Source organism: Hemiscyllium ocellatum, chromosome 40, assembly GCF_020745735.1.
Source record: "Hemiscyllium ocellatum isolate sHemOce1 chromosome 40, sHemOce1.pat.X.cur, whole genome shotgun sequence".
Classification (NCBI taxonomy): domain Eukaryota; kingdom Metazoa; phylum Chordata; class Chondrichthyes; order Orectolobiformes; family Hemiscylliidae; genus Hemiscyllium; species Hemiscyllium ocellatum.
In genome coordinates, this window is record NC_083440.1 from 32,014,704 (window position 1) to 32,040,469 (window position 25,766).

At 41.0% G+C, this 25,766-nt stretch overlaps 1 gene segment (V, D, J or C); it reads left to right on the forward strand.

The window, feature by feature from the left end:
• The first annotated feature begins 138 nt into the window (after nucleotides 1-138).
• LOC132834484 (Ig heavy chain C region, membrane-bound form-like) lies at nucleotides 139-23,270 on the forward strand. The segment is given in 9 exon segments: nucleotides 139-268; nucleotides 398-721; nucleotides 1,901-1,954; nucleotides 13,235-13,543; nucleotides 16,971-17,282; nucleotides 18,981-19,289; nucleotides 19,745-20,074; nucleotides 22,908-23,035; nucleotides 23,175-23,270. Coding segments are annotated over 9 exon segments (1,824 nt in total).
• The last annotated feature ends 2,496 nt before the right edge of the window (nucleotides 23,271-25,766 follow it).

Here is a 25,766-nt window from a genome sequence, read left to right on the forward strand (position 1 = left end):
AAGCGTAACCTGGTAAATACATGAGCCCATGTGTTGGGGCTGTGCAAGCTGAGACCAGGATCCAGTCTCAGCCTCCAGCAGGAAACCAACAGGCGGAAGCTGTAAGCCTGCCCTTTCCGATGGCCATATAAATCCTAGGCACTGGACCGTAATTCAACACTCCGGGATCGGCTTTGTTTAGAAAGATCTTGACAGAACCGCTTCCCAGAAGTTATCAGAATGATTGTGTCGACAATTTTTCTCAGTTTATTACTGACTTTCTTATCATGTGAGTGTTTTTTTGTTTAAGTCTGTCTTTGTTACTGTCTCAATGTTAGTCCACCTCAGGAATGTAAAAGACTCAGGCATCATTTCATCTGCATTAATGCTCATGGTTTATTTCTTGGCTTTTTTAAAGGTGTCCAGTCAGAGGTTGTTTTGACCCAGCCAGAGGCAGAGACTGGCCGTCCCGAAGGCAGCCTGAAACTGACCTGTAAAACCAGCGGGTTCGATCTCAGCAGCTACTGGATGTACTGGGTCCGCCAGGTTCCCGGCCAGGGTCTGGAGTGGCTGCTTGAGTACAAGAATCCATCCAGCAATAACTATGCACCAGCGATTAAGGGTCGATTTACTGCGTCCAAAGACACTTCAAACATTTTCTCGTTGGACATGACTAACCTGAAGATCGAAGACACCGCCATCTATTACTGTGCAAGATACCACAGCGAGAGGAACCAGGGCTGGACCCATTCAAAAACAGCTCGAGGGAACATTTTGTCAATTCCATCATAAACTGATGGTCAGTTTGAGTTTTAAATGCAATTATACCAACTGCGATCTGAAGCAGACCTCAGGCTGCCTCTTACAAAGCTATCAAAGAGGAAATGTACCATTTAAACTAGCAAACTGGTGACACAATGGGACAATGTTTTAGACATGTCATATGTACTGCTAACACTTCCATCAATTAAATGCTCGGACAAAATATATCTGACAGCTCAGGAAATCACTGCTAATTGTTATGTCAACTATGGCATTCATTCTAAACATAATCAGTACTAAATGGCTCTTTCAAATGATAATTGAGACCTAGAGTAAAGAACAGAGAATGAGTGTACTGGTCTACATCATTGTGATACTACAGTGGGTCACAGTGCTGTTCACAGCGACATCCTCATACAATAACCACTGACAAGGATTTATCTCAAATTGGTGATTTCTACCGTGGCAGGAGCGTGAAATAATGTGAGATGCAATTTAAACACAATCCAGTCGGGCTAGTTTGTACAAATGTATAATTATTTTCTACCTTCTTCGTGTTGATTGTCAAGTTAAATGCAGACCAAACCTGGAAAAGTATTCCAAGCTTTCAAAATGCAATGAATAGTAAAAGCTGAAATAACACACCAAATCATTTTTAGAGGAGTCTGAATCACTGCTTTCTAGGAAGTGAAGAAATTATTTGCATTTTACAGTTTACAGTCTGTCATAGTATTTGACACAACGTGTCTCACAGTGATATAGCTGGAGTGACACTGCAATTATGATCAATACAAAAACCTATTCAGCCTCCATTGTTTGAAACTAGTCAGTGATTACTTCTACAAACCGTCTTAACTTGCAGTGCAGTATTAGTTCTGTGGGGTTTTATGCCAGTATCACTATTTAATTTGTAAAAGGGTTGGGTAATTATTGATACACCAGTTGGGGATTTTGAGAATCAGCTCATGTGTTACTCTGTGAAGTATAAAACAGTATTAAAATTTATCAAGAATGATCAGAATTCACTAGCGCAATTATGTGATGAAGATTTATCGTGACTTTGTTTTGCCTGTGGTTCTGAAAATTTAAAATGATGGTAGATTTTTGAATTGTTTTATGCAGAGCTAGTTATTGTGCGACCCAGTCCAGAGAATGTAACACTGTGACTATCTTGATTACTGGGGCCAAGGGACCATGGTGACAGTGACTTCAGGTAAGAACTTTGAACTTTCTTAGTGGCTTTTTAAAAACTTTCTATTCATGTGACTAATTTCTGAATTAAATGAAGCTCAGATTCTGTGCTGAGTTTGGTTTGGTTCGGATTGATTTTTGTTCAGACTGATTATAGACTTCAGTTAATGCTTAGCAAATAGTTAAAATGGTGATGATGGAGTCAGTTGCTCGGTGTATCTCTTTTTTTTGATCAGATGGGCATTCTATGTGGCTGGGTTACTTGAAACACCTAATGTCTCTTAATCAGTCAGCTATAAATAATGTTTAATGCCAGTGACACCCTGACTGTGAGTTTTATTATCAACAACAAACGCTAAGAATTCAAAGATGTTCAAGATATTACCAAACATGACTAAAATATGCTAAAATATCATTATTCATTTCCTGAATATATGCTCTTACCATGATTACATTTTCTCATTTATTTTGTGAATTTTGTTGATGACAAGCCGGTTAGAAACTGTCATAAAAGTTTCTTGCAGTGCTATATTGCATTCTGTTGATTAGATTCTGAGTTTGTTTTACTTGATTCTGTTGAATTGAGTTGATTGGATTTTGGCTTTGTTTTTACTTGATTTTGTTGAATTGTGTTGATTGGCTTTTGGAATTGTTTTATTTGATTCTGTTGAACTGAATTGGTTGGATTCTGATGAAGTTTCATTCAAATCTTTTGTTTTGAGTTGATTGGATTCTGATTTTATTTTCCTGGATTCTGTTGAATTGAGTTGATTGGATTCTTATTCAGTTTGTGAAATTGATCTGCGTTTTCATGCTTTCTGAATTGGTGTTTTCTTTCTGGTGAGGAGATTGACTCTCTGGAATACTTTTCATTACCAATATTTGTGAAGTTCTTTTGTTTTTCATGAATCATTTCTGCATTTGTTAAACTTATATGACACATTTTTCTCTGCTTGATTGAAAACATTACATCTATTTGTAACGGTCTGAAAAACAACTTAAGGCAGAAACCCGGAAGTGTGAGAAATGAAAAAAAACGAGTTTTTAATGCGTTGACTTTTTTAAAAAACTCCGTTCTAATTGTAAACGAACTGAATTTTGTTTTGAGTAGCCTCATTCAAAATAAAATTTGGGACTAAAATCTGAAACTGCAGAATTGATCAGATTACGTAATTGAAACTAACTTAAAATTATAATGTGGTAATATTTGTCCATTCAGTAATTTTGCTTTGACCCTGAAGTGATTAATCAATATATGCCTTCAACCCCACTCTACTGTGCACTGCACAAGATTGTCATGATCAGGAAGGGTGTGCAGGTTGGAAATAAATTGAACTATTGCCAGAAACGTTACAGTTTTAAGTGTTAAGTCCCCTCACCAACAAGGTTGCTGTTATGACTTTTTATTTCTATTCAATTTAATCATTAGTTTGCTTGATTCTGAGCAGCTTTGTTAGACTTCAATTTGTTTTTTTTGTGAGGTTACATCATGTTCTTGGTTCTGTTGAAAATGTTTGCAGAGCTAGTTCTGCTGCAAACACACCGTGTTGTGATCTGGTGATCGTTGATCTGTTGAGGAGGGACTGTGCTTGGGGAACATTAAATGTGTTATATTTGGGAAACTGTTTCTGGTTTCTACATTGTTTTTGCAATGTTAACACGGTTGGTGACAGTGAACTGCTCTTTCCTCATTCAATACAGTCAGCATGCAAGTTAAAATTTCATAAAGCCTATTATTAAGTGAAAGGCAAATCGCAAAGGTTTTAGAAATGAAGGGAAAACAGATACCTTCAGGCGCTATTTTTACTTAAAATAAATAATTAAGGATTAATCTAATCCATGCTTTACAATCCAAATTCAAAACTCAACTATCTAGTTCAATCACAACGTCTGTCTTTAAACAGTTTACAAGTCATAGAGAAATATAAATAGAATTTCAAAAGTCTAATGTTCTAATAGTTCTTGCTCTTGAGCAAAAATGCCATGACTGTGCTATAATTGATCAAGAAACACCTTTCAATTCCGCTGTACACGACATACATATTTTTCTGGCTGGAAAAGATCATTGGCAAAGACCATTTGGAAATTCTGCTCAAATCTATGAAGAACAGATCAGGTTCACTGCTTTGATCAGTTTCACACATAACTTGAGTTAATTAATTGTTATGTCCCTGATTAAAATGGATTTGCAGGATAAAAATAAAACATTAACTGAATTATTTAACCTGCACAGTACTTTAGGTGTTCCCAATCTGTGCATTTTAAATAAATAATTACATTTTACAACAAAATATCAACTGAAGAGTCATTCTTTCGGAAACAACTGCTATAGTGAGTTATGTGACCAAGGCCAAATTTCGAATTAATTAAAGTAATCCACTCATGAACTCGCAGGGCAGCATGGTGGCTCAGTGATTGGCATTGCTGCCTCACAGCACCAGGGTCCCAAATTTGATTCCACCCTCGGGTGACTGCCTGTGTGGAGTTTGCACATCCTCCCTGTGTCTGCGTGGGTTTCCTTCGGGCGCTCTGGTTTCCTACCACAGTCTAAAAGAAGTGCAGGTCAGGTGATTGTGTAATTGAGCACAGCCATAGTGTTCAGGGATGTGTATGTTAGGGTGCATTAGTCAGGGGCAAATATAAATTAGGGGGAATGGGTCTGGGTGGGCTAATTACTGAACAGAGGGTCAGTGTGGAATTGTTGGGCCAAATGGCCTGTTTCCATACTGTAGGAACTCTCCTCTTAAACCATGGGGGAACTTGCTGCAAACGCAGAGAATTCATTTTACATTGATGTGTTCAGGCGGATGCAGAGTTCACAAATTTGCAGAAGACATGAACTAGAGGATAACAGAGCACATTGTTTATTCAGACACTGAAAATAGAGTACTATTTATTTTAATTAATATACTTGACCAATTTATTGCAATGTAGCGATCGGAAGGAATCTACTCACATCAGTTCAGTGTGACAATCATTTAGATTAGATTTCCTGCAGTATGTATCGGGCCATTTGGCCCAACAAGTCCACACTGACCCTCTGAAGAGTAACCCACCCAGACCCATTCCCCTACCCTATATTTACCCCTGACTAATGCACCTAACACTATAGACAATATAGCATGACCAGTTCACCTGACTTGCACAACTTTGGATTGTGGGAGGAAATCCACACAGACACAGGGGAGATTGTATAAACTCCACATAGGCAGTCACCCGAGGCTGGAACCGAGCCTGGGTACCTGGATCTGTGAGGCAGCAGTGCCACATTTACTTAGACATCCGTTAAAGTGGGCAACTCCAGACAGAAGCATGTTTTCAATTCACACCTTTTTAAACATTTTAGTTCATTAAAAGTAGTTAACAAGAAAATAACCTTGCCCTAACTCCTTCAACAGAAATGCTTTCCACACTGGAATGCAGTATTGTTTATGCAGTGCATGCAAAATCTCCACAGTTTGAGGAATATTTTAAGAATATGTAAAAATAATTTAGAGAATAACCCATTTCCTCCAGATCTGTGCTTTAATTGGCGATATTTCCCACCTCAATAATTTTGTTAAATGCAATGACTTATTAAGTTTATTAACTCAGTGGTTATTTATGTTCATTGTGAACACATTCTCATTCACATTAATCCACTGGTTAGTTCTTCTGATGAATATTCAATTACAGTGAATATATTTGACGTGAGGAGTTGAGCAATGTATCCTCTAGGATTAAGTCTGTTGTACAGTTTGTTTCAGTGCTATCTCTGACTAACTTGTCAACGGTCCTGACCATTTGTAAATTGTCCAGTTGGGATACCTGAATCTCAGACAGTTCAGTTTCATCTCGTGCTTCAAAACCACTTTGATCTGCCAGAAATACAATAGGTGCCTCAGAATTGAGAGCCCTGACTAAGTTGTTCCAATCAGAACAAACGTTTCAGGAACAAAAGGCAGATAGCAAGAGTTTTGAAATTGGTTGTTGGCAACAAGAGATATTTGATTGAGCGAGGCAGAGGGAAATATGCTGCATATTTTCTTTGTGCCTCAGTTATGCAGGAGATGTTTCGTGGCACAATGTAGAATCAGAATTTTTTTTGCATCTTATTATTTGAAAACCTATTATCAGATTTTAATGTCACTGGCAATGGTCATATTACACTTCAAAACATTTTAATCTTTTTCAAACTCAGTAGACCATCTGGTGCAGCAACAACCACAGGGGAAAGAGGAAGGGAGTTCGAAGTTGAAATCTAGTGACAGTGAATTGATGGCAATGCAATTCCTAGTTTTATTCCTCTGTAGTTCCCATAGAGTTTGAACAATTTGGAGCTGCTGTCAAAGTATTCTTGGATAAATGTTGAAATGTTACTTTCATTGTACAAACATTCTGGAACAATCCCTGGTTGTTGGAAGGTGTTAATAACTAACATGTCAAACAGGTGGGCTATGTTCTCCGTGATAGTGTCGAGCTCATTGTGTTCAGGTCTGTTGTGAAGTTATAGTAGGGTCCCTGATTCTGTGCCAGGTGGCCTGTGTTCACTTACAACCTGTTAGAGAGGTATGTAACACCATCTCTTATCAGGTTACTTCAATGCAAGAAAGCAGATTGAGATGTTTGGGTGTTTGTTGGAATTCCACTCACAGAGGCCAGTGAAATCTATTCAGTCGCTGTTCTTACTTGTGTCTCTTAGATATTAAACAGAATTTTGGTGGTTAGCAGCTTTTTCCAGATCAATATTTGTTCACAAGCTTTTGGGCATCGCTAGATGGGGTTAATGGAGTAAGTGCTCAAAGAAATCCCAGCTTTTGACTTGCTGTTCTAACAATATCATTTATAACTAATCCAGAATGAATCATTTCAAAGCATATTTGATGAGATTATGCTGAGACTGTTTTACTTTATATTAAACCAGTGCTGTAGCTGAATTTGATAGTTCAGTACGGTGAGTGTTCTGCTGAATCCAACACTTGCAGCAGATGGTGATAGCTTTTCAGTTGGTCTTCCATTGCTATCTCAGACCATCCAGTATCTCTGCTAAGAATTCTGTTTCCAACAGGAGTCAAGCCAACGTAATCACTGTTTATCTCAACAGATGTGAGCTCTTGTGTCAAAAACATGAAAACAATTTGGTGAAGAGGGGGTCTTTGGATGCGAAAGGTTAACCTTGCCTTCTCTCCACAGGAGCTGCTAGACCTGCTGAGTTTCTTCAGAAGTTTCTGTCTTTATTTTGGTTTTCTAGCATTTAAAGTTTGTTGTTTCATCGAAAAAAGTTCTGTTCGATTGAACAAGTTCTTCAGAGAAAAGATGCATTTGAACAAATTGCGAATGTTCAGAGATATTATTGAATTTGAGTGCCCCGATCTCGAGCTGTAGTTTCACAAGAAACTATTATGAAGTAACAACACACTGCAGAGTGCAGTGGCTGCTGTAATTGGGTGGAAGTTATTTTGATCACTCAAATAGAGAATGTCAATGATCCCGTTCCAAATAATCAACAGAAGTTTTTTTAAAAGCATGTGTGAAACAATTAATTTGTTGAAATATTTTAATGAGAAGTATTCACAGCCAGTGCAAGCTTAATGAATGACACAATGATAGGAAGGTAGGAACAAGAGGAGGGCACTCAGCCCCTCGAGCTGTTCCACCACTTACTTAGATCATGGTGCATCTGTGAGCTCAATCCCCAGGTCTCCCTTTGGCTAAAACTCTTTAACACCTTTGTTTAACAAGCAAAAACTATCCCAGATTTACTGATTCGACTGCCCATAACAAAGGGAGACACCATTTCTGAAAGACATTCCTGTGAGTACTGTGACACAATGAGGCTGGAATTAATTGCTCATGAAAGTAAGCTTTAAATCTCTGACAATTTCCAATGGAAACATCCCAATCATCATATTTCATTAATTTAACACTATACTTCCCTGGAATCAAGAAATATAATGTGTGATTGCCTTGCTAAAAATGAGGAGAAAGTGAGGACTGGAGATCAGAGCTGAAAATGTGTTGCTGGAAACGCGCAGCAGGTCAGGCAGCATCCAAGGAGCAGGAGAATCGATGTTTCGGGCATGAGCCCTTCTTCAGGAAGGGCTCCTTGGATGCTGCCTGCTCCTTGGATGCTGCCTGACCTGCTGCGCTTTTCCAGCAACACATTTTCAGCAGTTGCTAAAAATGAGGGAAGCTTCATTCCTATTATATGATTAAGCAATACCTCTGTTCATTTAGTGAAAACACAGTCAAATCACACAAAAAGAAAACCATGATTTGGAGATGCCGGTGTTGGACTGGGGTGTACAAAGTTAAAAATCACACAACACCAGGTTATAGTCCAACAGGTTTAATTGGAAGCACACTAGCTTTCGGAGCGACGCTCCTTTGTCAGGTGATATTGGAGTGTCGCTCCGAAAGGTAGTTTGCTTCCAATTAAACCTGTTGGACTATAACCTGGTGTAGTGTGATTTTTAACAAAGGAAACCATGTCATCTTGTGTAGACACACAAGTGCCTCAAATAATTTTCAATTCGTCCAGTGGTTGTTTGAATCTCGAGACAGGTGTGGAAGTGTCAGACTTTTTATATCGCCTTGAGAAACCAGTTGTCATCAGTCTATTTGAATTGCTGAAGTTTGTGTGGTATTAGCACATTCACAGCGCTGTTAGGAAGTGAGTCCCATGGCTGTGATTGAGGAAGAGGAAATGGACAGGAAAATAGTTTAGAGTCATTTTGAAGTCTGATTTGGAGGAAAGCTTTACATGCATGTGTGCCCTTATCCTCAAGGATCACAATTTTGGAACATGCTGCCGAAGGGACATGTCAGCATGCAAAATGGAAGCTGAAGAAGGCATCTCGGCCTCTCTAGAAGGCTATTCCATTCATGGGATCATCATTAATCTTGCTGCTCACCAGTCTTCCCAACACTCGATAACATTGAACCTGACTGTTTCCTGTTCAACAAAAGAATGGTGAATTCTTTTGGAATTCTCCACCACAGAAATTCATAGATTCAAGACTCATCGATTCTTGAAAGCGTTGTCTCAAGTACCTAGTGTGTTGAAGGTGTTTGGCACATGTACCTTCATTGGTCAGAGCACTGAGTGCAGGAGTTAGGGCTTCATGTTGTAACTGTCCAAAACATTGGAATGAACTGCCAGAGGAAGCGGTAAGTGCAGAGATCGGTCCCACATTGAGAAGACATTTGAACAGCTACAGGAACTGGATCGGTCTGGATGGATATGGGCCAAAGGCAGGCAAGTGGAATGAGTTTAATTTGGGAACTCTGGTCAGCATGGATGGGCTGGACCAAAGGAACTGTTTCTGTGCTGTACGACTTTATGACTCACTGACTTTATGGTGGAGGAGGCTTAAAGTTGGAAGGTGGTGAGCAAGTGAGGGGCTAGATTGGGCATGTGGGAGAGTTTGGGCTGGGAGGCTGGTTGGCTGGCTGCTGGGTAAGCTTGCGTGCACTCTGTCTGGCAAAAGGTGGCATCAAGGTAAATGGTAATGGTCACAGGATAATTTAGTCGAATTGTGCTTGGTAGGTGAGGGGTAGTTTGAGCTGAAATGCAGGAGGTCTGTCTTTGCCAGGCTGGTTTATGGAGAGGTGGGCAGTATGCCAGGCTGGTTAGTGTAGAGGTGGGCAGAGTGCCAGGATGTTTCGGGGGTGGAAGGTCACTGGAATGAAGTGACAGGTGGACATGTTGTCAAAATGCAAAGCTCGGAGTCTGGCAAAATGGTAGGTTGTAAAGCACAGATGCCAGCGGAGCTAGGATGCAATGTGCACAGGTTGTCTTGGGTAAGATGAGAGGTCAGTGATCAAGGGCTGAGGTCATGTCTTGGGTAGTGGGCTTTTGTCAGAGGTTGTGAAAATGATGGTGCCAGGTCCAGTCAGGGCCAGATTCGCCATGGGCCAGGTGCAGGGTGGCAGGAGTGTAAATGACTGAAAGGAATTGAGATCATATGTCCATCTGGAATATAGAATATAGAACATTACAGTGCAGTACAGGCCCTTCAAGCCCTCAATGTTGCGCTGACCTGTGGAACCAATCTGAAGCCTATCTATCCTACACTATTCCATTTTCATCCATATGTTTATCCAATGATCTTTTAAATGCCCTTAAAGTTGGCGAGTGTACTATTGTTGCAGGCAGTGTGTTCCATGGCCCTACTACTCTCTGAGTAAAGAAACAACCTCTGACATCTATGCCCTCTCCTGCTAGCCATCACTATTCAAGGAAAAAGACTTTCACTGACCACCCTCTGTTTATCTTTTATGTCTCAATTAAGTCACCTCTCAACCTTCTTCTCTCAAACAAAAACAGCTTCAAGACCCTCATCCTTTCCTCATTAAACCTTCCCGCCATACCAAACAACATCCTGGAAAACCTCCTCTGAACTCTTCCAAAGCTTCCACATTCTCTCTATAATGTGGTGACCAGAACAGTACACAATACTCCAAGTGCAGCCACACCAGAGTTTTGTACAGCTGCAACCTAACCTCATGGTTCTGAAACTCAGTCCCTCTATCGATGAAAGCCAGCACAAAGTATGCCTTCTTAACAACTCTATCAAACTGGCTGGCAACTTTTAGGGATCTATGTACATGGGCACCGAGATCTCTCTACTCAGCTACACTACCAATATGGATTGCCTTGGATGTGTTTTGTGTGATAGGGCTTGTGTGTTCTGGGCATGAATGGGTGTATAGCAGGGTAGGGTTTGCCAATGTGAGTGGAAATTTAGGTCTAGGCAGAGTAAGTGCAGTGGTTAGTCTGAGAGATGAGGTTTGGTGGTGAACTGCGTATCAATTTGATAGTTATTAAAGTTAAAGATTACTTGTTCATTTCTCAAATCATATTTACGTAAATACTCAGCTGTAACAGTCCAAAGTGTCTGAACCTTAATGGTTCTCCATTTTTCAGAGGCCTCCAGAATTCAGATCATTGTAAATGAGATGTTTCAACTTCCAGCCAATTGGCCTGAGTTCAGCCGTGACAGCCATCCTCCCCGTCCCAGTGCTCAGCTCCTGCCTGTGCTGCTGCTGCTGCAGTGACCTTCCTCCCAGAGAGAACATTCTGCCTTGCAGTGATAAGTGAGGAAGGCTCACTGGACCTGATTTCCAAGTATGGGGACGGCAAACACGAGGGGACACAACTTTAAAGTGAGGGGAGATAGGTATAAGACAGATGGCAGAGGTAGTTTCTTTACTGATTGTGTAGTAAGGGTATGGAATGCTTTGCCTGCAACGGTAGTAGATTTGCCAAGTTTAAGTACATTTAAGTTGTCATTACATAGAACATAGAAGGATACAGCGCAGTACAGATGTTGCGCCGACCGAATCCTACCTAACCTATACTAGCCCAATAACTTCCAAATGCCTATCAATGCCCGCTTAAATGACCATAAGAAGGAGAGTTCACCACTGATACGGGCAGGGCATTCCATGAACTCACAACCCGCTGTGTGAAGAATCTACCCCTAACCTCTGTCCTATACCTACCACCCCTTAATTTAAAGCTATGTCCCCTAGTAACACCTGACTCCATTAGCGGTAAAAGGTTCTTAGTATCTACCCTATCTAAACCCCTAATCATCTTATACACTTCTATCAGATCTCCCCTAAACCTTCTCTTCTCCAATGAGAACAGCCCCAAGTGCCTCAGCCTTTCCTCATAAGATTTTCCTACCATTCCAGGCAACATCCTGGTAAACCTCCTCTGCACTCGTTCTAAAGCTTCCACATCCTTCCTATAGTATGGCGACCAAAACTGCACACAATACTCCAGATGAGCCGCACCAGAGTCTTATACAACTGCAACATGACCTCAGGACTCCGGAACTCAATTCCTCTGCCAATAAAGCCCAGTACACCATATGCCTTCCTCACAGCACTATTTACCTGGGTGGCAACTTTCAGAGATCTGTGTACATGGACACCAAGATCCCTCTGCTCATCCACACTACCAAGTAGCCTACCATTAGCCCAGTAATCCATCATCTTGTTATTCCTACCAAAGTGAACGACTTCGCACTTAGCTACATTGAATTCCATTTGCCACATTTCCGCCCAGCTCTGCAACTTATCTATATCCCGCTGTAACCTACCACTTCCTTCCTCACTATCCACAACTCCACCGACTTTTGTGTCATCCGCAAACTTGCTTACCCAGCTTTCAAGTCCTTCCTCTAGATCATTTATAAAGATAACAAAAAGCAATGGTCCCAAAACAGATCCTTGTGGTACACCGCTAGTAACTGCGCTCCAAGATGAACATAATCCATCAACTACTACCCTCTGTCTCCTTCCAGCCAGCCAATTCCTAATCCAAACCTCTAATGTATCCTCAATGCCATACCTCCGAAGTTTTAGCATTAGCCTACCATGGGGAACCTTATCGAACGCCTTACTAAAATCCATATACACAACATCTACTGCTTTACCCTCATCCACTTGCCTGTCATTGGACAGGCATAAGGATGTACATGGAATAGTGTAGGTGGGATGGGCTTCATATTAGTATGTCAGAGCAGCGCAACATGGAGGGTCAAAAGGCCTGTACTGCGCTGTACTGTTCTATGTTCTATGATTCACTCTGATTTCTCTCCGGGGGTACTGCCAGCTGTTGGGTATTTCCAGCAGCAGGGTACCTAGTAGTGCAGCACGCTGGTTCCGTGGTTAGCGCTGCTGCCTCACAGTGCTAGGGACTCGGGTTCCATTCCAGGCTCGGGTGACTGTCTGTGTGGAGTTGGCACTTCCTCCCCATATCTGTCTGCATTTTCTTCCACAGTCCAAAGATGTACAAGCTGGGGGAATTGCAAATATTGTGTTCAGTGATTGGGAGGTTAGGTGCATTAGTCAGAGTTAACTGTAGCATAATAGGGTAGGGGAATGGGTCTGGATGTGTTTCTTTTCAGAGGGTGGGTGTGGACTTGTTGGGCCAAATGGCCTGTTTGCACACACTGTAGAATTTCGATGAATCTGCATTTCCTTGGTTTGTATTTTGTGAAACTTCTCTGCTCTTCACAGCAATCCAATGAAAGTGTCAGTTGGTGAGATCTTCAAACAGTTCCTGGGGTGGGATCAGGATGTTCTTCTTCCTAAATGATATGGCAATGGTCAAGGTCAAGGGCATGTTTCTAAAGAGGGAACCAATGATCATGATCAGCAACTGGTAGGAAACAACAATAAACTCCAGTTATGCTGTAGACTTCAGCGGGAGCATACTGGCAAACGTTTCCAGCTGAGGATACATTTGAGTAACTGATAAGGTCAAATTAACAGAAACTAACATGCTCAATTGGTCATTCTATTGTAGAGACACCATCTCCCCCCACGCTATATGGCCTGGTCTCCTCCTGTGAGGAGCACAACACCGATTCGACAATCTTTGGCTGTTTGGTGATGGACTATTCTCCTGACGTCACCAAGGTAACCTGGAAGAAAGGTGGGGAGCTAATCACAGATGGATTGAAGACTTACCCATCAGTGAGAAACAAGAAGGGAACCTACACCCTGAGCAGCCAGTTAACCCTGCCTGGGTCAGCGGTAGATTGCCCCAGCAAAATCTACTGTGAGGTTGACCACAGCGGGTCACACTCACACAAGAGCAAAGAAATGCCATGTGGTACGTATTGTGGGAACTGAGATAAACAGAGCATCTGGGATTAATATGAATAAGGCATTATTTATAACCATTTTCACAGAATCACCTTATACAGCACAGGAAAAAGGCCCTTTGATCCATCCAGTTTACGCCTATCAATAATAGCCACCTAACTATTCCAGTCTCATGTGCCAGCACATGATCCATTGCCTTGTGTGACTTGCCCTTGCAAGGATGTATCTCAATACTTCATACTTATTATGAGGGGCTCAGTTTCTACATGACTTATAGGTGCTGAGCTCCAGGCTAACACCACCCTCTGTTTGATTTTGTTTTCCCCTGAGATCCACTTGGAACCTCCTGGCCTTACCTTCACCCTGTGCCCCTGAGGCATTGATCTCTCCATCAAGGGGAAAGGTTTCATCCAGTTTACCCAGTCTATGCCTAAAATAATTCTAGACATCATGATAATCTTCTCCCTAATTCTCCTCTGCTCCATGGAAAACCCCTGTCTATCTCATCTAGTTTCATAACTAAAACCCTCCAACCCAGGCAAGATCCTGGCAAATCTAATCAATACTGCCTTCAGTGTAATCACATTCCTTCGATAACATGCACACAACGCTTCAGTATGGCCTAACCAGTGTTCTATTAAGTTCCAGTATCATCTCCCTATTCTTCATTGTCAATGTCTAGGCTAATAAAAGCAAATATCCTCCCACCTTCTTAGTCTCTTTATCCAGACGACACAGTACTATAGGGGATCGGTGGGTACATGCACCAAAGATCCTCAGGCCTTTCTAGGGTTCCACCATTCAAAATGTCATACCTCACAGATTCTTCTGCCGAATTCCATCACCTTACATTTATCCAGAATAATTTCCATTTGCAACTTCTCTTCACATACAACCAACCCTTTTATATCCTCCTGCAATCTAAAGCCATAATGCTCATGACTTACCAACATGACAGTTTTCATTTCATCTGTGAATTCACTGGTTAATCCTCCTAAATTTGAGTCTCAATCATTGGTATGTAAGAGAAATAGCAAGGAAATCAACACCAATCCCTACAGAACACCAGGAGACATAGATTTCCAGTCACGCAGACACCCGATGACTATTATCCCCTGCTCCCATCACTCAGCCAGTTCGAGATCCAATCTGTCAAAATAACTCGGATCCCATTGGCTCTGATTATTGCTATCATCTGGACATCGAGTTATCTCTCTGAAAACTACTATCAAATTGTTACACATGACTTTCTCTCAACAAAACCGTGCTGAAAATTGTTGATTTATCTTCCAAATGAAGACTAATTTCACTTTTCAATAGTTTCCCTACCACTGAGACTAGCTTGACAGATCTGTGTTTTCATTATTTATCCCTTCCTTTGTCCTGCGTAACAGTGCAACATTGGCTGATCTACACTCACTTGGCACAACTGCTGTGGCCAGACAGTAATTCTAAATTATTGTCAGCGACCCAACTATTTCATCCTTTGCATCACTCAACCGCTTGGTATACTCTTCATCTGCCCTGGAAATATAACCACTTTTCATTCAGCAAGACAACACAGAACATCACGTCATGTGTCCTAATTTCTGAAAGTACATCACAACACCCCTCCATGATTTCTGTCCCCACATTGTCCGTCTTACTAGTGAACACCGAAGCAACACATTCGTTTTGACCACAACCTAAATTTGTGGGCGGCATGGTGGCACAGTGGTTAGCACTGCTGCCTCACAGCGCCTGAGACCCGGGTTCAATTCCCGACTCAGGCGACTGACTGTGTGGAGTTTGCACGTTCTCGCCGTGTCTGCGTGGGTTTCCTCCGGGTTCTCCGGTTTCCTCCCACTGTCCAAAGATGTGCGGGTCAGGTGAATTGGCCATGCTAAATTGCCCGTAGTGTTAGGTAAGGGGTAAATGTAGGGGTATGGGTGGGTTGCGCTTTGGCGGGTCGGTGTGGACTTGTTGGGCCGAAGGGCCTGTTTCCACACTGTAAGTCTAATCTAATCTAATCTAATCCTCCGACTCCACTCCAATAATAACACTTAATGGGCATTACTGTTTCCCAAATCATTCTTTTATTATGAATGAACCTGTAACTTTTAAAAATATTTTCCTTTATTTTGACTGCTATTATTTTCTCATGGTCCCATTTGCTCTTCTAATTCCTTTGTCTTTCAAACTCCCCCTTGCATGTTCTGTACTCCATACTAATTTCTATTGTTCTGAGATTTCAGTATAGACCGGAAGCCTCCCTTGTTTCTCTTTATCTCACCCTCCATGCCCTTTGGTGTCCAGAGCCCGCTACATTCTTGGTCCTATTCAGTGGCTTCCTGGGAAATGTCGTCCCTGTGATTTTCCTCTTTCTTAAATGTGTCACACTGCTCTGACTCAGATTTACCAATAAGTGTCAGCTTCCAGTCCACTCTGGTTAAGTCATTACCTGATCTTACTAAAATTGTCCTTCCCCTTTTCATAACTTTGGGCCAATTTCTATTCCTTTGCAGTACAATCTGAAATCCAACTGATTTACGATCACTGTCTGCAAAGTGCACCACCATTGATGTTTTACCCACTGGGTCGACTTCATTTCCAAAAGTTAAGTCCAGGTTCACCCCTTTTTTGCAAGGTCTGGATTAAAATTCTCTGTATTAACACATACTTTGTTAAAATATTCTCCTGGGGGCATTTTCAGAATTGTGCTCCCTCTCAACTTTTGACACAATGAATATCCAAGCCTATTCTGAGGAAGTCAAAAACCTCTTTTCTCAATCCCCTATTTAATTTACATTTCTCTGAAATTTGCCCATGTCTTTGCCCTTGGTCTTTTGGACCTATAGTAAGGTCTCTCGTGCTCTCCCAGTAGTTATGTTTGCTGTATTTTGGTTTTGAAGTACTGTCCATTTGCCTTTGTTCGAGGAGGTATCCATGATTTCATTTCTCTTTACAGCCTAAAATACTCTTGTCAGAATTGCGACAGAAGCAACATTCTGTGCCGCAAACCCCCGCCTCCATCCTTTTCCATCTTTCCCTGTCTCGCCTGAAGGCACTAAATCCTGGAATATTGAATAGCCACTCCTGCCCCACTCTCAATATGTCTCCATGATAGCAACCGCATCATTTCCTCATTTATGGCGGTATTTCATCTGCCTTGTTCATCAGACTCTGTCATTAAAACGATTACCATCCAACATTGCTATCTCCCTTCTGATGTTACCGGCCTATCGTTTCTATGCCTCCTTGACTCCCTTGCTGTGCCCTATAATTTTAGCCTTTCACATTGTCCTGCGGATCTTTCTGTGTGGATCCCAGCTTCTCCAGCACTCTGCACAATTATGATTCTTGTATCCATTAACCACAAGAAACCTTGATATATGAGAACTGATTGTATTTGTTATGAAATTGATCAGATAATTTATGCGATGTGTTTCCTAAAGGTACAGGTCCTCTCCCACCAACTCTTCTCCTAACTGTGAGCTCCAGTGAAGAAATCGCAAGCAGCAAGTTTGCAACCATTGTCTGTTCAATCATCGATTTCCATCCGAAGTCAATCTCCGTGAGTTGGTTGAAAAATGGCCGACTCTTGGATTCTGGCTTCTTCACGTCTCCCGTGTGTGAGGCGAACGGGAACTTCTCGGTGACGAGTCGGCTGATGGTCCCTTATGGTGAATGGTACAACAGCGTAGTCTATACCTGCCAGGTCACTCATGAAGACAACATTCAAAGTAAAAACATCACCGCACTCCAGGGTAAGAGACACATACTGAGAGAGCTACAAATCACTCTGAACTCTGATGTGAATCAAACACACTAATTTATCAGGCGTAGTAAACAGCAAGGTACAGCTTCTCGTTTCCCAACATGTCACGTATCTCATTTCAGTTTGATTGTTACATTAGCATTGCTCATAATTCAACATTTTGGCAAGTCAGAAAAGCATGTTTCCTCTCTGTTGAAGATAGATATATAGACAGTGAGCTTTGTTAAATAGTTTGTTGCCTGACCTTGCTGGGAGAGGCATTCAGAGTGCTGAATCCTTGCCTGGTAGTGGCTTCAAGGATAAGTTTGGGGGTGGAGGGGGGATATTGGAGAGATATCTAATTGAAACATAAAAAATACTGAGAGACTGAGGTCGAGTGAACGTGGAATAGATGTTTTGACTGGGAGGCGAGACTAGGACCCAAGGGCACAGTCTCAGGGTCAAAGGGGCACCGTTTAGAACTGAGATGGGGAGGAATTTCTTCAGCCAGAGGGTGATGAATCTGTGGAACTTGTTGCTGCAGAGGGCTGTGGAGACCAGGCCATTGTGTATATTCAAGCCAGAGATAGTTCGGCTCTTGGTTAGTGTGGGGAGAAGACAGTAGAATGGCTTTAGCCCGAAACGTCGATTTTCCTGCTCGTTGGATGCTGCCTGACCTGCTGTGCTTTTCCAGCATCATTCTGATCTCACTGAGCTTCTTTAAGATGCTCTCTGTAAGTAGTGGATGAGTGAGGAGAATAAATTCTGGTAAGAATGCTACAATAGGGATGAATGAACGAGGAACTCGAGACAGGCTGATTTAGCCTGGTTTGGGGTGGTGATGTTTACACAGTGGGTAGTGGATGTCTTTAAAATTAGTGTACATTTCCATCGCGTTTGTAGATTAATTTAAGATGCTTTTGTTTGTTTTTTTTCTCCCCTGCTCTATGAAGAAATTTTAAAAATGCAGCTTGGTAAATAAAGTGAAAGTACAGACCAGTCATGAACGAACTGAATGGAGGGAACGACTTAAGGAGATGGGTGTCCTTCTCGATATCCAATGCTGTACTCAGTGTCTTGTTTTCAGATCTACTCCAAACTCAGCCCACGAGGAACAATGACATAAATTAGAGAATGACATCACACCAATAACGCAAAGTATTTTTGATCACGTTAAATATAATGAACAGAATTTCCATGGATATTCACCGCTCCTGTAACACTTTAGAACTCTGCAAAGAGAATAATTATTATTTATTATAATTTGTCCGAAATTTGGGCTGTGATTTGGCAGTCAGCGTGACCAGCAGCACTTGCACCTAAGGGTTATGAACACGGAATTGAGCTCATTATATTCTGATTACTCTTGTCACAAGTATCAAGAGATGGTCTTAAGTGAGAGACAAACTCTGAAAGAAAGGTAATTCCATGGGTTACATAATGGTACCTTCGATGATTTTACTTTTTTCACAGGTGTCACTTGTTACAAAGCCAGTGTTCTTTAGGAATAATGACACAAGGTATGTCATAGGTAATCACAAATGCTTTCACAAATCAAAATACATCAACAATAGTAAGCATCGTTTCAGCAATGGTTGGAGTTGCCATTTTGAAGGTGGTGTCTTCACCCTGTGAAGAAGTAATCTGAAGATTGGGTGTTTGTATTATAAAGGGGCATTTTTCATTGACTTTGATTTTTGTTTCATAGAAGATACCGAGTGCCACCCTAACACCGTTAAAATCCTCCCACCGCCAGTAGAACAAGTCTTACTGGAGGCGACGGTGACGTTAACCTGCGTTGTGTCGAATCTTCCTTCTGGAGTCAACGTGACCTGGAAACAAGAAAAGAAGTCTCTGAAATCCGAGATTGCTGACCAGCCTGGACAGAATCCCGACAGCGTGATCAGCAAATTAGACATTTCTACTGAAGCCTGGCTGAGTGGCGTTACTTTTGAATGTGTGGTGTACCATCAGAATCTACCGACTCCGCTGAGAGACTCCATCCACAAGGAGAAAGGTGAGCGGTGAGATTAAAACACAAAGCATCCCATGTGGAATCCAGATCCAGTTACATCAATGGCAGGCTTTGATTGGTATTGAACAAACACCGTTGGGAGCATTAATGATGCATCTGAAGGCAGGATAGCTAAGTAGCTGATTAAGAAAAAGATGGACCAAAGGATATTGTATTCTGATTAAGTCAGATAAGGTGGGAAGAAACCTGGGTTGTGATGTCACCATCAGCAATGACAGTTGGACAGAATGCCCTTGTTGTGGGCTGGAAACATGGAGGCAACTTTCACATTAAACTTTACTTTTTTTACTGAACAGAATGTGTACCATACTGCTCCTTTAGAAAAGGAAAGTGAATAAATCCCAAATTAAAAATGGCATATTTTAATATTTAGTGAAATTGTGATATTGGTTCAGGATGTTTTTGGTTGATTTATATTTGTCTCAAATATTCTGCAGTGATTAATCCGCTGGAGCCATCAGTGTCGGTCCTCCTGCCACCAACAGAAGAAATCTCCGCTCAGAGATTTCTCTCCCTCACCTGTTTAGTGAGAGGTTTCTCCCCCCGAGAGATCTTCGTCAAGTGGACAAACAATGACAAGCAGGTGAATCCCAGTAACTACAAGAACACCGAGGTGATGGCGGAGAGTGACAACACCTCCTTCTTCATCTACAGCCTGTTATCCATTACAGCGGAGGAGTGGGCCAGCGGTGCTTCTTACTCCTGTGTGGTGGGACATGAAGCGATTCCATTGAAGATCATCAACAGAACAGTCGATAAATCCAGCGGTAAACCGAGTTTCGTAAACATTTCACTTGCACTGATGGACACTGTTAATTCATGTCAATAAAAATCTCAAAGTTGCATTTAATAATTCAACAGAAGTAATAAAGTTTCTTTTCCCTCCAGTTGTGAGGTAAATACTGAATTAGTTGTTTCTCACTCTGACTTACATTACATCGGTGTAGTTAAAGTGGATTATTAACAGGTCTAGGACAAGTGTCTTGTGCAGTTAATGTTCTCTGCTCAGATACACCCTGGGTCAGAGACAGTGTAAAGCTCACTCATTGCAGGATTCGGCCAAGTCCATTATCCATCCTATATCCCTCTGTGACAAAATCTGACACTGTCCATTTTATGTCAAGGATAGAGCACGAGGTTTGAACTTGGTGTTCTTGATTCCCCTGATTGGGCATTCTTACAAAATTCATGTCAGTTTTCAACTGCCACATTGCACCAAGTGGAAATGTAAATTTAAGACACTTTAAAATTAAATTTGATTGGAGCATACCAATCGTAAAGAGTGCAGAACAGTTTGAATGTAACCTTTGTTTCTGGGGAACTGCCAGGGATCTTGCGCCAGCGCATGAGTTGACAGAATGTATCTTCACTTTCACACCAAAGAGAATCGACAGATAAGTTGTCGTGGAGCAGAGGGGAGGGGAACGATGAATGGTCTGTCCTCTTGCTCCCTGTGCAGAGTTTTCATGGTCGATGTCCTCTGTAATGTAACCCAGTTACTAACAGGAACAGTCAACTTCTTGCTTACTGTCCAAAGATTGAACATTTCCATGTAAAATAATACCTTTGGAACATGTTGGACACGCTTGGCTCTGTTAACAAATGATTAAATTCGATTCCCATAATCCAAAACTGGTGTTTGCATCGTCCCGGCTTGAATTCCATAGTTTTGTCTCAGTTTTCTGGAGCACATGGGATCAATTCTGGTATTCGAATACCTGATATCATTTTGTTTCACATGCAGAACACAAGTAGACATTTTCTAATAAACACATTCAGAAATGTTATCTCTGGGGCAGTGGGGATTTGAACTCACGCCTTTTCTCTCAGAGACAGAAATTCTATCACTGCAACAGAAGAGTTGCTCATAAAACGCTTATCTCTCCACGATGATGGGAAATGTTTCCTACAACACCAAGGTCAAATCTAATTATGGGCAATCCATTAAAATTAGAACAATAAATTAGAATAATAAAAATTGCAGTCTGGTATAAGAACAGATACAGAGAGATGATCGCAAATTCACACGTAATGACACATATATGGGCTCTCACCTAAAGACACATATTTATGTGCACACTCAAATGTGCATATAGATAAGATGTCACACACGCATACTCGCACAGAGCCACACATGCAAGTGGTACTTGAACACTCACCTAAGCTCATACAAAAACTCACATACACAGAAAGAAAATTATTTGCACAAATGAACAGGGGTACTCACACATAACCATGAGAAATATAGACACACGGTAACACACAAATGGGCATGAATACATATACATTCATACAGCACAATGCGTACAGACATACACGCATGAACACACAGATACAAATTCCGAAAAATGTCCTCCCACATGTCAACTCATACAGGCACGTAAGTGCACAGAGATAAATATTAATATCATTATTTTCCCATTTTCAGAATCACAAACATACGATGACAGAGGCAGCTTAATTAGTTATTTTTAAATCACATTGATCAGCATGTATACAATGTCACACGTACACACAAATTCAGAGTCTCACATGCAGACACACAAGTGCATAGATCAACAAATAGAGGGGCGTTTATTAAATAAGGAGAATGGGCACAAGCATCAGCAAGCATCCACACACAGTAACACAAACAAGCTTCTCAGGAGATGGTTTGGGAAAGATTGCCACACAAGCAAACATCATCATATAAATATAAACATCCATCAAAACATAACATTGCATGCTAACATTTATTAAGCATAAACATGAAAATAACCTAGTTTAGGTAGGACCTGAAACAGACACATAAGTGCACATTTTAGATAGCACTAATGAAAAGTGAACACTCACAAAGACATTACAAGATAAGCATAGGCAGCAACAAAATGGCATATTAGCATGATGATGCTTACACAATGTGAAAAGACCAAAATTTCGGTGCCCAAACACACAAGCACCCCAGCAGTAAAGGAACAGGAATATGTTTATTCATGCACAGACTCCAACATGGGCAAGAGTGAAGTAAGAGACTCTCATAACCACATACACAAACATTAAAGGGAAACCAAACACACCAAGCAGTAGGTCAAATAAATTAAGGGACACATGTACAAAAACTTATTCCTAAATATACAGATCCTACAAACAAAAATGTGAAGCAATGTCCTGACTGTGATGTCACTTATATTCACGATTTGCCAAGCAATTGGTCACCAATACATAAAGGTGAGAATTACATTTGAACTTTTATTCAGTGATGGCCACAATTTTCAACTAAAGTGCTGTCACAGCCTATATTTAAAATATAATGATATAATTAAAATAATAATTCGTAATAAGCATTCCTCAAATAATAATATCCTTAAATAATAGATTAAAAGAAAAATAATTTAAAACGTTCTGACATGGACAATGACGAAAGAACATGTGCAGTTAGTATTTGTAATTTCTTGCTGAGAGTCAATAATGCACTGATGGATACAGATAAGAGTCACACTTGAGAAATACCTGATTGCTTTATGAAGATGTAATGGTCTCTAATTACATGACTTGGATGCACATAGATCGATCTGGATCAATAAACGATCTAAATGCATTCTCTCGGCTTTATATTCATAGATTCAATAGATCGCACTTGGATTGAAGACTATGAGGATGATAACAGCAACATCTGGACAACTGCTTCCACGTTCATCACCTTGTTCTTCCTGAGTATTTTCTATAGCGCTGCCGTCACTCTGGTGAAGGTGAGAATAATCACATCTTTCTCACGCCAAGCAGCCCAATCTGTTTTGTGAAATCTCTAAGTGTGCCATTGAATAAACATTAAATCTGAAAGTCCCTGATCATAAATATCTGCGTCATTGCTTTATCTCTCTTTTCCAGGTTAAGTGAATGAATTGTGGACTCCTTTGATTTTCCTGATCTGCTTATCAAGGTCTCTGAATTCCCAATCTACAATCTGTCCTGTTGCTGACTCTAACAGTGAGATCACTGCAGTTTATCAGTGTGTAACTGAGACAATTATTGATGGATTTTTGTTTTTACTTTGATATCTTTGAGATGGTTGTGGTTGGAAGAATTTGTAGCTTCCCTGTTGTTTGAAGCCCATTTGTTATGTTTTTATTTGTTCCTTACTCAGAATGGTTGCCTACCCTTTCTGATCAGCCTTTGTATTCCCTTTCTTGTGACTGTAACTGATGTACAGAAAATTCCCACCTCACAGCGCATGTGTTCTCGTCTCAATGTGGCAACCAGCCATTATATTCACTTCTGTTAGCTTTTACATCAACTTTTTGGATAAAAATGCTTTCTGAAATGGTTAATAAATCTCGAATGAATATGCACTAACCTTGAGTTTGCTTCATTCTTTCTTCAAGGCCAGTCAGTAATCATACATTTTCCCACATCCTACTCCTTTCCCAGCCAAATACTTTCACTTGTTCTGTTTGGTTGTGTTTCATCCAGTCATTTAGTTTAATGTTGCGCTGCCATGCCGCCCACTAATGTAAATACATCTTTCACACGATATGCCTGATGGAACACTCCAGAGGCAGAATGATTAGAGAACATTTCCTCTTATGCACCAAGGGTCACGGCCTCGGGTCACGTAATGATACAAATTAGGAGCTTTGCTCCACCAGAAGCCTATAAAAGGCAGGCAAAGGAGTTTGAAAGTTTACTCTACACCGTCTAAACTACATGTACTCCCAATGTCCGGACAGCCTGGTTAGTAATGCATAACTCACCACCTAAAACGCCCAACGAAACATTCATCAGCCAAAAATGTCAACGTTCAGTCAGGTAGTCAGACAGCAACACGTGCACACTCCAAGGGCGGATTCTCAGAAGTGGAGATTTTCTCACACATAAATCTCATGGAGCACAATTCCTGGGATCTATTTGACACACCACACCTGTCAAATCCCAGGAAATGAGACTGGGATCTATCTGATACAGGGATATTACTGAACAGCAACCCTCAAAAATAATAAATCAGAGTTCGATGTTGATCAGACAAGGCAGAGCTCATGAGTCCCTGAAATATTCAGCCATTGGGATCTATATGACGCAAGATGGAATTGAGAACAAATCATAGCAACTGTTCACAGAGTCTGGGAACTATCAGCAGAGGAGAATATTCTCAATTTCTCAGAGTTGGTGAGGTGTATCATCCCGGGAATAGTGTTGTGAATCAGTCACGCACCCAATCTCATAACTTCGCATTTTGTCAAAAATGTGGCACCTGCAATATTCCAGGTGAGACAAGAGACTGTTTGATTTCAGTGTAACATAATTGCTTTGTGTTTGTTCTCTACAGTGTTATTGATGAAGTAGGGTTTATTTGCTCTTCTGTCCACGTGTCATGGTCCATTCCCTGATTTGTGCACATACACACGGAGGATCCTCTGCTCCTTCACCCCCTTTGGGTTTACTCCCTTAGTATTGTATGTTCCCCTGAGTTCATCACAAAACAAAGGAGCACGTCACCCCTCCCTGAGACGGAGATCTATCTGACACACCGATATTAATGAATAACAATCCTCAAAAATGATCAATCACAGGTTGATTTCGATCAGGGAAGGCAGAGATCAGAAGTTCTGGAAACTCTGCTGCTTTCCACGTCCTTTCCCACAACCCCTCTGTCAAACTTGATGCTCTATGCTGTTCTTCCAATATCCTAACATTTTACCTTAAATTGCTATTAATATTTTTCTGTAATTTTGCATTAGAGACCAAAACACAGGTTGGAACAACAAGGACCCAAACACTGAACTCTGAGAACATACACAATAAGGCAACCTACATTCTGAAACAGCAAACACCCGTTAACAAATGGTTGACAAGTACAAAACAGCGGGTGAGATTAACTTGAACTCATCAAAATAAGTTGAAAGTACTCTGGAGGTACAGCGGTGTAGGGAAGACCTGGGCAGACAGAGTGGAGTTCGTTTTTTAAAATTCTTGATTCTATCCAGAATTTTCCTTCCACACAATGTAACCTTTTATTTCCCATCACCCAAGGTCCCCATAGTATCTTTATTTTCAGCTACTAACTATCACCAGTAAATTGAATCATTTATGTTCAAAGCCCCTTCCACCATCAAAGGTACGGCAGAAGTAGGAAGAGCTGGAAGGAGATTGGAGTCAATTTTTCTTGTGGTGAAACATTACTGCTGTTCTACCACAAGGTATTTCTGAGGGATGGTCCAGTGAAGCTATGTGGATGGAACTCAGAAATAAGAAGGGCATGTTTACTTTGATGCAATTGTAATAGTCCCCCCAGTAGTCAGAGTGAAATTGAGTAACAAATATGTGGAGAGATCTTATTTATACGTAAGAATAATAGGATTGTAATAATCACAAATTTTAACCTTCCAAACATAAAGTGGGACAGCCATGGTCTTAAGAGCTTGGATGGTGAGGAATTTGGTAAGTGCTAAAGTCAATTTTCTTCATTAATATACAGATGTAACT